Source organism: Homalodisca vitripennis, chromosome 5, assembly GCF_021130785.1.
Source record: "Homalodisca vitripennis isolate AUS2020 chromosome 5, UT_GWSS_2.1, whole genome shotgun sequence".
NCBI lineage: Eukaryota > Metazoa > Arthropoda > Insecta > Hemiptera > Cicadellidae > Homalodisca > Homalodisca vitripennis.
In genome coordinates this window covers 116,229,184-116,243,637 of record NC_060211.1, presented here as the reverse complement: position 1 = coordinate 116,243,637, position 14,454 = coordinate 116,229,184, and the positions used below count along the sequence as shown (strand labels likewise).

At 32.9% G+C, this 14,454-nt stretch overlaps 1 protein-coding gene across 1 annotated transcript in view; it reads right to left on the bottom strand.

Annotated features, from left to right (window-relative positions):
- Positions 1–14,454, bottom strand: part of LOC124362777 (sodium/potassium-transporting ATPase subunit beta-1-interacting protein) — a 63,637-nt gene that overhangs the window by 7,300 nt on the left and 41,883 nt on the right. Inside the window, exon 7 of the mRNA XM_046817556.1 lies at positions 3,724–3,840. Coding sequence (XP_046673512.1) covers positions 3,724–3,840 — 117 coding nt within the window. The remainder of the gene's footprint in view (positions 1–3,723; positions 3,841–14,454) is intronic.

Sequence of the window (14,454 nt, the reverse complement as noted above, 5' to 3'; positions counted from 1 at the left end):
TATTAGTAACATCGACTTTGTACTGTATCTCCTTCCTTGAAAATACAAAATAATGATCATCCTCTATAATTAAACTCAATTTTATCAATGGTAATCAATAGGTCACATTTTCTTGATCCATGAATCATACATGATCAGTAACTTACGCATCATCATGGCTTTGTAATAGATGTTGTATGAGTATATTGCACTGACAACTAGTAGAGTTAGTATTCAAAAGAAGAGGGTTAATGGATGCCTAATTTATATATCCTTAGGTTCTTTGTTACCCTTTGGGTTTTGTACTAGAAGCTAAATCTATGTTATCTAGAACCAAAATAATTCCAGCCATGCTAGTTTTGTGTTCTATACCAAGCTGAAGGGCATCAAAGAGTCTTTATTTCCTTTCTCACAAAGTTCCACCAAATAGGAATATTAAACCAGTTTGTTGCTTCATGAATGAATTAGTAACGATTCTCAAATTACATCCCTAGAATTTCAGGGCATGAAATTTACTTCCTAAAAATGATAACGGGTCAGAAATTGAATGAAACAGATAATGTCAACTACAGTAATCTCTATAAATAAATGCATAGATTCTCCAGCATCTGATTTTTTCTATAATAGAGGTAAACTTTTATCTTAGTGAATTTGGGGAACAACATTATATGAATTGGCTAGGAAATACCTCTATGACTAGTCTGGAAACAGCCACTTCAGTTGCCTAAATCAACTTAAAGTACGTTGTTTCTGTTCTGTGGTTTGCAGTTATAAACACATTTTTTATGAGGAAATTGTGATTGAATGTTAATTTTGACTGTTATGAGCCAAATTCACATTTTTACAACCCAAAATTGAAGAAATCTAGAGATTGAGAAACTTATGGTTCTGACAAAATGAAGATATGTCAGTTTTACCAAGAAACCAGCTTGTGTCAGTGTGTGACCAAGAAATTCTCTCAAAAAGAAATGTTTTGAAAGAATTATTTCCTGGAAATCTATAATCTATCGTTTTGGTGATGTCAGATGGCCTATACCCTAACCAGATTTGAGTATATTTATATGACTCTTTCTTTATCTAAAGGCAAATGAGTTCAAAGATTCTCTTCTGTGAACAAGATATTCAAAGCTGTATATCTCTCCTTATGTCTGTGGCAGCTAATGAACTCAATCTTAGTGACTTATTTTGTAATGCGAGGGTTGACCACAAAGTAACAGATGTTTAGGACTAGCTTGTCGGAGCTGCCATTTTGGGGTAGTAAGATTCCTACACTCAGTACGCATGGAGCTATGGTGATGGGCAGTCTGTATCTCTCCTATTTTTCTCACTTGACTTGTTCTCACCTATCTAGCCTTTGTCACTCACTGAGACTAGTTGTAAAATGTGTGGTGCAAATGAAAATCCAACCACCTATAAATTGTTTTCGGTGCTTAAGTTTTTGTTGGCAATAAACTGCAAACCGATTAAATCTATTGCCAACGTGTGATATTATGGGAATGGAATAATGAGTGAAATCGAGTGAGGCAGTGGTAAAGGTAAAAATCACTATTTCACAAGCACCGAACTATCAGATCAAGCATGAACTAAACTTCATGAAATTTTTGTGAAAAAGTTTGGCTACCACAAATTTTATACCAAGTGGGTGCCAAAATTCTTACAGAGGACGACAAAAAACAATTTTTTTCAACAATAATTTTGTTGTTAGTTTATATACTTTCTACTGATGATCTAACTCACTTATGATGACATTAGACTCTAACGCTCTTTGTATCAGTTTGAAATTGATCAGGTATCCACACTAAATTATGAAAATAATTTTATTTATTGGTGCAATTCTTTGAAGGTTATTTTTGACGATGCAAGGATTGTGAAGGAAAGAGGATTTTTCCGGACATTTGCCATCGTTCAGTGAAACAATAAATCAGTAACACTACGTTTCGAGATCTGCAATCTGATCTCTTCCTCAGGTAATAACTAACTTAATACATTATAATTTATTATAAACTACATTTAGAGATATACAGCATTGAATTTCAGTTAAAAGCGCTACCCTTTTTCTCGCTTGTGCGGTACCAAGTTAGCAAACAAGGGCTTGTTTAAATCATTATGTTAACAATAAACTTATATTTAATGCTCAAAACATTATATTCCTTATTTAAACCTACTTAGGATTTACAATAAAAATTAGTGACCATCTTGATCACAATACCACGACTGTGTACACATTTTAACATCACCTAATTAGTGAAATAAAGAAGATAAACTCTAATTTTGAAATGGTAATTTACTTTAGCGTTGGAGCAAGAAGCTAGTACATAAATAAGAAAAACTTCATTAATGTTTGCCTACACAAAAATGATTTCGGTTTAAAAGCAGAGTGGAATTTCTTTGCCTCATCACACGGGAAGAATTCTTGCGATGATATTGGGGAACCACGAAACGAGGAGTTACACTAGCTTCACTTAAAAGACCTTACACTGAACATATTCTGACTCCACAAGATATGTTCAAATATTGTTGAGAAAATGTTACTGGAGTTCAGTATATTTTTGTTCCTTCAGCCGAAATCAAGCAAATGGAAACAAAACTTACTGAGAGATTTGAATGCTATTTACCAGTGAAAGGAACAAGAAGCTATCACAGGATACATCCCCATAAGAGGCAACCAAATAAGATGTTTTGTTATTTCTGCAAGGAATATAATGTTTTGAGCATTAAATATAAGTTTATTGTTAACATAATGATTTAAACAAGCCCTTGTTTGCTAACTTGGTACCGCACAAGCGAGAAAAAGGGTAGCGCTTTTAACTGAAATTCAATGCTGTATATCTCTAAATGTAGTTAAGTCTCAGTCATAATTTTTTTTATGAGATATTCCTATTTGTATAAAGAACATTGTGTAAAATTTTCATTTATTTTCATTCAGTCCCTTTTGAGTTATTAACCCTAGAAAATTGACATTATTAGGCTTTCGGCCATTTTTGAAAAGCTCTAGAAAAAAAAAAGGAGAGCATTCTCAGGGCTAAAACTTTTTCAGTAGGTAGTTATATTAGTTTTCAACAAAGAAATAAAATATTAGTAGTGAGTCTCTTTTCCTTCTTAAACTTTTAGGGTCTTAAAAAGTAACAATTGACGATTTTCTTCCGAGATTTTGCAGAACAAGTTTGACTGACTTTCTTACACAAAAGAAACATTATTATAATGTCAAATTGAAGTTCATTTTATGCTGAACACACTGGTTTTTGGATTATTCTGATATCTTTATTTGGCAATTAAACTTTTCGAAAAACTGCGTATTTTACTAAAATCTGCAAAACCGCCATTTTAAAAATGGCCGCTAGGAAAAAACTATGACTTGTAAAATTTTTTCAAATAGTGTTTTGTGATTGTCTACCCATAGGGAACTCATAATAAAAAAAATTAGGCAAATTAAAAATGTTGAGCAACAAATTTTATTTTTATTGGGTGATTTGAAATATTGACCCTTATTTGGTATAATCTCATTACTAAAAGTAAAAAACTAAGAGAATTAAGATGCTTAAGGAGAGATGCTCGAGACTGATTTATCACCGCATGAAAATACACACAGCCAAAATATCAACTTGTGATGCATCGTATTTAAAATATGAATATAAATAAAGTGTATATTTAACTTATATATGTTTTCGTTATGTGTATTGCTTGGAGCTTATTTTAACTCTTGATGAACATACAATTATTATATTAATATTCGACAAAACTCACCCTCTGGTAGTTCATGAGCACTTAGGTCATCCCCGGTGTTGGTTGATTGTCTTAGGCTATACTCAATGGAATAAAGTGGTGGTAGTCCATCAACTTTTTTCTTTTTACCACTTGGAGCTAAAACGAAATTTAGTTTATTATCCCGTCCATTTAAATTTATGTTAAGACAGAACTTACATCAATATAAAATTAGGACTAGACACTATTTGATGTTACTCATGAGACTAGTTCTTAAAGACAATCTTTGAACTAATAGCCAAACAGATGGACTGGTGAGTTAGAAAAGAATCACTCACAAGTTTTCCTTCATAACATTTTATTAAATTCAAGTTTTCAGTTGTCAATTGGACTAGAAAAGTTAAACATGATCTATGGTTTTCTATCCTATTTGAAAACTGTAACTACAACACAAAATAAAACTATGAGGCAGCATAATATACAATATGCTAATTTTTAGCCCAAATCTACCAATATTGTATTTCTAATAACTTTTAATTTTCCAACTACTGATTTGAGTAATATTATTGAAAACATTATCATGCTTTACAATAACTCAATACATGTTTAATATATTATAGTGACTCTATGCTAACAACTTTCGTTATAGTAATATGTTATATCTTTTGATAAACTTATTTATATGCACTTAAAACATTGTTAAGTTTCATCTTCTTAAGAGCCAGCTATAGTAAATTGACCATGAGTTTTCCCCCATAAGAACAATATTAAACCTTAAATATTTTATGGCCTTATTTTTTTATCATAGTGTTGTGGGAGATGTCTCATTTATATGTATTATTAATACATATCCAAATAATTTTTAGTTATTTTTGTTAGGTGTATATTTTTTATATTTAAACAATGAAGTACAAAAAAGTTGAATTAGCTGAATAGCTCAATATTTCAAAAACTAAAATACGTTTGGATGCATATTAATTATATCTTTAAAACGAGACATCTTCCATAATTCTATTACTAAAACTAAGGGTGTAAAACTGCATGACATTTAAAATTGTTCTTGTGGGGAAAAAACTTAAGGTCATTTTACTACAGCCAGCTTTTAAGCATGTCAAGAGTTCAAAATAAATCAAAACATTTGTGGATTTTGCAAGGATTTGAATTAGTAAGACACTACATTTTGATTTACTTTCTCAGAGAAGAAAAATTGCTAAAACTGCATAAATATTTATTTTGCAGTGTATATAAGTATATTTTAAATTAACAATATTACGATATAAGTTGAAAATTTTAATGAATTGGAAATCATATTTATATAACAACATAAACCACATAATTAGATCTGATTTATTTATCAATTTCATGTAAACCTCTTGTAGTTATAAATGTAATAGGATAAGAATATCTTCTAATAAATTTTGTTTTCACATTTCAAGTTATTTACGTCTTGAAGCAATATAATAGCATCAAATAACTACACAACTCTGTCAAATACTACAGTACTAAGGCTCCTTAACAACTTAACACATTCACTGCGGGTGACGAGCATGCTTGTCATGTGAAAATGGCGCGCCGGGTGGTGGACGGGCAAACTCGGCATACGGCAGCTGCTTTCATATTTCCTCAGTGTGAGCTGAGCAGTTGCCTGGGAAGGCTGTAACACTCATAGCGAGATATGCCTTTTCGGTGAGTCAGTTGGTGCGATTCGTCGCAGGTTCACCATTTTCGTTGGTTGTGTATGCTTTGCAATATTGTGTAAGTGCATTATAGTGTCTGTTGACTGTGTAAGTGTATGTACTCATAATGGAGGAAGACAATAATGTTATTGACGATAATTTTTCATCTGATGAAGACAATGAGTCGAGTTTGAACAGTTCTAGGGACGGTGAAGGCGGTGTCCCCCACCTGCCGGCACAGCCAACGACATGGCTGGTTTACGTGACCTGCCGTTCACTGGTCAACCTGGCTTGCTCGTTCTCATTCCAGGTGACAATAAACCAATCGACTGGTTCAATCTCCTTGACACCGTGTTTTAGAGAATATCATTAGACAAACCAACCTGTATGCCCTGGAACTATTTTGTGGCCCCACCACTACTCCCGCGTCTCGCATAACAAAATGGAAAGACTTAGTGATGGCCGAACTAGGAGCATTCTTAGACCTTCTACTGTTGACTGGCAACATCAGACTGAATCGATTGAACGACTATTGGAAAACTCATCGGTTGTTGAACTTTCCTATGTACAAGGAGTACATGTCTCGAGATCGATTTCTTGGCATTTTGAGATGTCTGCATTATTCAGGAGTTGATACCCCTGATCACCCCGAAACTGCTAACGACCGGTCTTTTAAAATTCAAAATATTGTTGATTATTTCAACAATAAGATGCGAAAGATCTATTATCCCGACCGTGACCTGACAATCGACGAAGAGATGGTACTGTGGTGTGGCAGACTGGTCTTCCGCCAGTACATAAAGGGCAAGCGCCACAAATATGGAATCAAAATTTATTCCCTGAATGAACCTGAGGGACTCATGCTGTGCTTCCATGTTTACACGAGGAGCCATGACTCTTGTAGTGGCAAAATACCGTCAAAGTCGTCATGAAGATGATGACTGATTTCCTGGGGAAAGGCCATTCCCTGTTCATGGATAATTTTTATAATAGTTTTGTCTTATCATCCAAACTTATACGTCACTCAACCTACACTACCGGCACCCTACGCATTGACAGACTCCATACACCTCCAGCAGTGAAGACAAAGGCATTGGGCAAAGGTTAAACAATAGCGAACTATGCCCAAGTGTCATGATTGGAAAATGGAGGGATAAGCGGACAGTGACCTACATCTCCACACAATATGACAACGAGATGGTCCAAACCACCAACAGGAGAAATCAAAAACGAACGCTGCCAAAACCAATCATGTACTACAACTCTCAAATGAAGGGGACTGACCGCTTGGACCAAATGGTATCCTATTACCCCTGTGAGCGCAAGACCCTGCGATGGCACAAGAAAATTTTTGTGCACTTTCTCCAGGTTGTTGTAGTAAATTCTTTTTACCTGTACAACTCGGATAGACTGTCCCTGTATGACCTCCGAGTTCGTTTTCTTGAAGACCTGCTCCCTCCAAAGGAAGCCCTACTGCTCATCTTACTGACGCGCAACAGCATGCATCGTCTCTCCAAACTAACGAAGCACAAAGGAAACAGCAAGTCAGTTACCCGGAGGTGCCGCGTTTGCTACCAAGAAGGCAAGCGTAAGGAAACAGTGTACTATTATGCAGTGTGCCCTGACGAACCAGGTCTGTGTGAACTCAGTTGCTTTGATAAGTATCACAAGGACAAATAAGTAGTTTTTAGTCTTTGGCGATGGGTGGGGATGTATATAGTTTTTTTCTAACTTTTACTCGGGGAAGGGGGAGTGTTAACTGTTTTTGATGTATATTTTTCAAACTAATATGTAATATATACGTGTAATTCGCGAGTGTTTGTGCCGAAACCTAGTGCGCTGCGAGCACATACAACATGGGGACAAGCACCCGGTGCAGATGACAAGCAGACTCGGCACGGACATGACGTCACCCGTTCCGGCCAACGAAGCTTCCAGGATACCTTGGACAACCCTTTCGGCTATCCTGACTCCATTTAGGGTAAGTAAAAAAATTCCTGCATTTTCTGTCGCCGGTAATTTTGTCATCCACAGTGAATGTGTTAACAGTGTTCTCATATAGAGATATCTTTTTTTTTTCATTAATTCGATCTATTTATAAATTGTATAAATACTACAAACTAAATAAACTGGTATGTTTACAGAATAGAAACATGAGGACTAAGGAAACCCAAGTACTGTAGTCTTCATTTTAAACTTTGACTTGCTGCCATTTTGGTTTTCACAATTATCTTTGCTTTTAAGATATTAAAAGAAAGTGGTCATTAAAATGAAAAATGGGTTTACATTTGAATATTTTACAACTAAATTATTGAGAATACTCACACACTGAATACAACTGCAAAGTGATAAGTAAGACATGGAGACAGTCGGCATGGTAGCAATATGGTACATGCTACAGACAAAGTTTTACCCAAAATATAGATAAAACCTTGAAAATTAGTATTTTTTGTATGTAATCGTTATAACATATTTTGTTGGTACAAAAGACAAGCTTGGAACTGCGTGATTTGAAATTTATTTAGACAATAAATATTGATATACATTATAGTTAACTATATCAATCTATTGCAAAAGGATAAATATTTTTTTAAAGCAAACATAAAATAAATAGTTGTTGTTAATGAACTTGTCTGAAGTGTACAGTTGTTATCACTGATTTCAAAATTTGACTGTGTTAGACACCTCAGGACATTCTAGGTTTTAACCCTAGAAGTGTGGAACCAGCATATTTTATGTCGGTTGTAATTTATGTGTGTTGTGAGGAACCAGCATATTGTATGTCGGTTCAGTTTTTCATTAAAAATAATAATTATTTATCTTCAAACAATCACCATGTTTTTGGTATCATTGAAATTGTGAGATTCCACTCTACAATTTTTATTTAAACTGTTATTTTCTAACTTCAATATTACGGTCGTGGTGAAATGTTTTCTGAAGAAGTCATCATTTGAGTTGAATTTTGCGGGTGGCCGGGTCAAAGAAATACGTCATTTTAAACCAATCACAGCAAGTTACGTATTGCCTGCAAACAGTGCTGCCATATGTCAATAGACGCGAAATGAAATATTCTTTCTTCCAGTGGAAACAGAAAGTCATTAGAACGAATAGTTGATTTACTATGAATATTCTAAAAAGAAACAATTCTAAAGTTGTAAACCAGCATATTTTATGCTGGTTAGTATAATAACATTCACACAGTTATTTATTGTCAATAAAGAAAATAAAAAAAAACAGTGTAAAGTGAAAGAAACGATCTACCGGTAAAATCTTTCAACGGTAAATTTAGTTCAGTAGGTTTCCGGCAGTGCGAAACGAAAGAGATGAATCACGACGTCGCATCAAGACCAACCCAACCCATCCCTGTCGGCCATTGTTGACCATTTTATTTCACCACGAGCTTATTTTTTTACCGATTTTCATAATTTAGGTCTCTATTTTTTCAGGTTGAAATACTCAACTGCATAAATGCATATGAAATGACAAAAACATTATAAAACAATGTTATTTTGAACTATAATATCTATTGTTTATATATTGTCAAAAATTTTACAATGCAAGGTTTTACAATATTTGATGCACAACAATTATTTTTTACTCAATTTCAAAAATTATTGAGTGTATTTCTTTCAAACATTATGTGCTAACATAATATAACAAGTAACAAAATTTAAAAAATGTTTTCATATTTTTTTTACATTGCAAACCAGATTATTTTTTATGAGTAAATTCTTCAACGTGGGACTGTTAACAAAAAATGTCATAACTCAGTTCCTTCTCAAAGTATTTGAATATATCTTACATTTTATTTTAGCTAAACAAACATACGTACTAAGGGTATATTCAAAAATTACATAAACATAAAGTATAAGTGAACATTTTTAGCTTGTTTCTGAATTTTGTTACAAAATATTTTCATTTTTCAAAAGATTTTTTTTTGTAAGCTTATAATAAAATAATAGTTTATTTTTCGTTGTTTACTTTTAGTGTTTTCAAATAGCATGTATAATTTACAATAGAAAACGGTTTTTCATATAAATATATAGTCACATTTGGAGGTAAAAAAAAATGAAAAGCCTAAACCCTTGTACATTTTTGTAAATTTTCGCTTTTGTAAAAAAAAAAATTGGCAAAATTACAATTTTTGTTTAATAGAAATTTTTAATATAATTTCTAATTTGGCATAGAATTCTCTACATTTTATACATTTAACATTTTGACCTTACTGTAATATTTCAATACCTTACAGAGGTCCAAACTTGAAATTTTCATATAAAACTTTTTGCAATTTCTCATTATTTTCATGAAAATATATACTAAACCAAAGAATATCAAAAGATTTATTCCTATTTCAAATAGTGCAACTTCTGAGAAGAAAAACGATATATAACAATATATGTTTTCTTGATATTAAGTATTTTTTACGAATTTTTTAAAAAACCCTTGCAACACGTCAAAAATGGACTGACGTTTTATCTTTGGTAACATGGACACACTTCTAGGGTTAAGAATACTCACGATCACTCAGTATACACCCACAGTTACAATGTTAACCTGTGGCACCAAAGAGTATGGCTCATCAATGTATAATAAACACTACATTCTTTATTTAACCCTATAAGTACAATTTGCATATTTTGCAATTTTTATTACTACATTAAAAGAAATGATTAAAAATATTTAAAAAAGACGTTTTTTACTCTGCCAGTTGACAAGACCATCTTTTTATACAAAAATTGTATTTTTTTTCTTCACTTTATAGACCACGTTTTTCTGAAAAAGGTGTATAATACACGATATATGAATGCATTTTTCTATTTAAAATATTATTTTAAACCCTTTCCAATCAGATTTTCTTTCACCTGTTTCCCTCCTCACCTTCTATTCATTTCAGCATATTTTCAGTGAAAAACCAACTTTTAGCAAACTGGCTCAAATTAAAGTAAAAGTACACCATTTCAAAGTCGAATGCCATCCGACATACAAATGTAATGGCAAAAACCCAATGTCTGACGTTATCAGTTTAAATAAACCATATCATATGCTTGAAAATGAGCCAGCACTTGGAGGATTAAAGAAGCTTAAGGATAATATATGAATTGAAAGGATAGCAATCTTTCGTTATATTACTTGTGTGTATTTAACAATCTGAAACTGTTCTTAGGGTAATATTTCAATGTAGTAGAAACTTTTTTTTCTACCCACCCATCCATTTAAGAATACAACTGACTGCCAAGCTTAATTACAAAATAGACACTGGAACAATAAAAACTATTTTTCTCTACCAGGATATGCTAGAAAATTAAACCAGATTGTTATCTTCAGCTGTGTACCATATGTCTGATATTACTTTATATCAATGAAATGTATGCAAAAGCAGGTAAACATGTACTGTGTATGGTTTCAAGCAGGTTCTATGATATATCTATAAATACTTTTTAATGGGTGTTTTTGTTACACCCATTATTTATTAGCATAATTTACAGAGTGAGAAATAAAAGTACAACAATTTATTTTTTACTATTTTATTGAAACAATCACTTTTCAGTTAAAACAACAAATCTAATAAATAAATAAATTTATTTTCATACTTTAAACAAGCAACTGAATGTTTAGTTTATAAATTCTTTGTAATCAATATTATGAATAAGTAAATTAAAATTAATCTTTCAATAGCCACTGATAATTAATGAGAGTCACCTATGTTATTTTATTTTGTACTACAAATCATATTGAAGAGATCAAATTGATAAATGAGTGTAAAACATAAACAACAAATTAAACTATAATAAAAAATTCCAAAAACACTACAAAATGTAAAAATTCATTTCTAAAAATATTTATTTGAATATTAATTTAAAATTTGAAATGTAGGCACTGATTAAACCTATAAAACTTGCATCACTGAAGGACAACATTAATTTTTAAAGTCCATTATTTCTTCTTGATCTTACCATCACCGTTTGAACAAAGAGTGTGCATACTTATTGATTTAAGAATTAAATACTTATTCATACCATGACAATTTGCACGTATGTTCGTGGAATAGTTTGTAAAGAAACATTAAATTGCGGCAATTATTGTGCCTCAATTTATTATTCAACATTCAATTATGTGCTATGACTGCTTGTCATAATTTGTACGAAATACACAAATTACGTTTGCTGGCCACTCATTATTTGCCGCAACTGTCATTTTCTGTACCACACCGCCTAAATTGCCAAAATTACAAAACATACTATATGATATGCTGAATTGACATTTCATTTTCCAAAATTACTAAAACGACACAAGGAAAATCAGCAAGCTTACCTTGAATTAACTTTTTTTTATTTTTTTCTAGATACTGTTATCACTGTATAACTGTTGATAATGTATATATACATGACAAAGAAATTTAGTAATTTTGTCTTGTGAAGTAACTAATTTACTTTCAGTAGTATGTTTTATGTCGGTTATGTAAATTTGAAAAACAATTTCCAACAAAAAATTATTTTTTTTACCTCTACATTTGTTGGATAACAGTAAATAGGGGTTTTCCTGTCTTGTCTTCAAGAAACTGAGAGTATTCAATAATACCACGTAACTCCTTATCAACATGAGGTCAAGGTTCAGTTCCTCCAGCCCTTTTATCTCAGGCAAACATAAACTGGTTTAGGCAATACAAACAGTACTGTCACAGCAAAACTCCACAGTTTTGTATTTTTAATATCAGCTTGGTTTTTAGTATAATTTTGTCCACGTAAGATAAAGTTGAAAGTCTTCACTAGAAGGTACTGCAATAGTTATACATTTTTTTACTTAAGTGTTTACATTTTATTCTACTAGTTTTAAAAGCAATGTCACTTAGTGAGTTTGAGAGAATCACGCTGCTTATGATGCGTGGGTATGGATATCTAGTTCGTCCCTATGAAGAAACAGCGCATTTGTTTAATGACACTTTTCTTGATAGACCCCCAATTAGTAAGTCAACAGTGTTTAAGACAATAAATAACATAATACGTATTAATAAACTTTTAACACTTTTAAACTTTTATTCTTCTTACTATGTACATTTCGGAATCATTGATTCCATCTTCAGGTACAAAATAAGGAAGTTTAAGACAGTAAAAAGATTTGAAGAAACTAGAAGTCAAAGATCGCGAAAGAAGTGGCAGGCCTAAATCAGCAACAAATGAACAAAAATCTTTGGTTGTACTCCAAACATTTGTTGAAAATCCCAGCACCTCGGCCAGAGTGGCTGCAGAAGATCTTGATATGAGCCATACCTCAGTGTTGAATGTTTTACACAAAAACAAGTATCACCCTTTTAAAGTAACCCTAACCCAAGAACTTGCAGAGGATGATTTTGATCGAAGGACTGAATTTTGCGAAATAATAATGAGAAAATGTGACGAAATTCCAAATTTTTTAAGTTCGATATTGTTTTCAGATGAAGCTACATTCTTTGTTAATGGACAAGTTAATAGGCATAATTGCCGTTACTGGGCCGACCATAATCCACACTGGATGATAGAAGGCCACACACAAAGGCCTCAGAAAGTGAATATGTGGGCTGGAATAATAAACAATAACATTGTAGGACCGTTTGTGATAAATTTCTTGCCGTTCTTGGGGCAAATTTTAATGCAGTATGGTTTCAGCAAGATGGAGCACCGCCCCATTACTATTTGCGGGTGCGCAATCTGTTAGATGAAGTGTTTCCTAACCGTTGGATTGGTCGCAGGGGTACCGTTGAGTGGCCGGCTAGGTCACCGGATCTTAATCCACTAGATTTCTTTTTGTGGGGCTTCTTAAAAGATAATGTGTATAAAACTAAACCAGCCAACATTGAGGAGCTGACAAATCGTTTATTAGAAGAAGCAAGAAGAATTACACCTGAGATGCTTCTAAATGTGTCTGCAGTAGGTTTTTATAATAGACTAGCCCATTGCCAACAAGTGTTCGGAGAGCAGTTTGAGCACCTCATTTAAAAGGTATGGTTATTTTTTTGTAATACATAGATAATTTTTAATTTAATTCTTTTGGATAATTGTGTTCCATAAAGTGTCATTTTCAGTCAGAACAGTTTACTTGAGACTGTGAAATTGCGGAGAAATAATAATTAATCAAACGTTACTTATGAAATTCAAACGTTTTTACTCTGGAAAACACATGGCCCGTACTCTGGATAGGGTCAACCTTTTTAAGTGCGGTTTGCGGTAATGAGTTTCTCTTTACTAGACCTTTAATTTGATACCAAACTCGGCCTATGCTTACATTTAAGATTTTCGTTCGACTCCTCACGGGCCGTCCCCCTGAAAAGATAAAATGTCCCCACTGGTCTCAAAAACTAGGTTCTTAATACAAGTGGTGATGTACAAAATTTAATTTGTATAAGTGAAGCCATACAAAATTAGTGAAAGCGTTTCCATACTTTTTTCCACCCTGTATAACTGAATCGTTTATTTCAGAAAGGGCACAAATCACATTTTTTTTCAAATATGGTTTTTTTGCAGAAATAGTTTCTTTGGGTGTAGACACATTTACTGTTAAAAGGTCACATCTCTAACTGTATTCCATTTGTTACTATGGGCAATCTGAAAACTAGATTTATTTTGTGAAAGGGCACATATCCTGGACATGTGCCCTTTCTACAGCAAACAGACTACACTAGACAGATGCGCATGCTTGAGCAACAGTTGCCTGCACTGAGTTTGCTTGGTCTAACCTCAAATGTTTGTTATATTGTTCAGACGATTTGGTGAAAGCATCTTTGTTAGTCTTTCGTGTATTTATTTACAATATTAGCAGAAAGAAATGATGGAAAGTGACACTGACACTGACCAAGGTCTAGAAATTCCATTAAGTAAGAAGAGGAAATGGGGAGTTCACAACAATGATAAGTACAAAACGTAATATTATTAAGAAGGCTCGGTTATCTGGAGAGCCTTATAGAAACTACAAAGGAGCTGAAGTTCCTGGAAAGGTCCTGGGAAAAAAACAGTTGTGGGTAAGTTGTTTTAAATTATATTAATTAGGATTACATAATTTTTAAATCATACACAGAAAAAGGCCTACACTAATCAGTCTGACAAGAGTCCAGAAATTTATTACT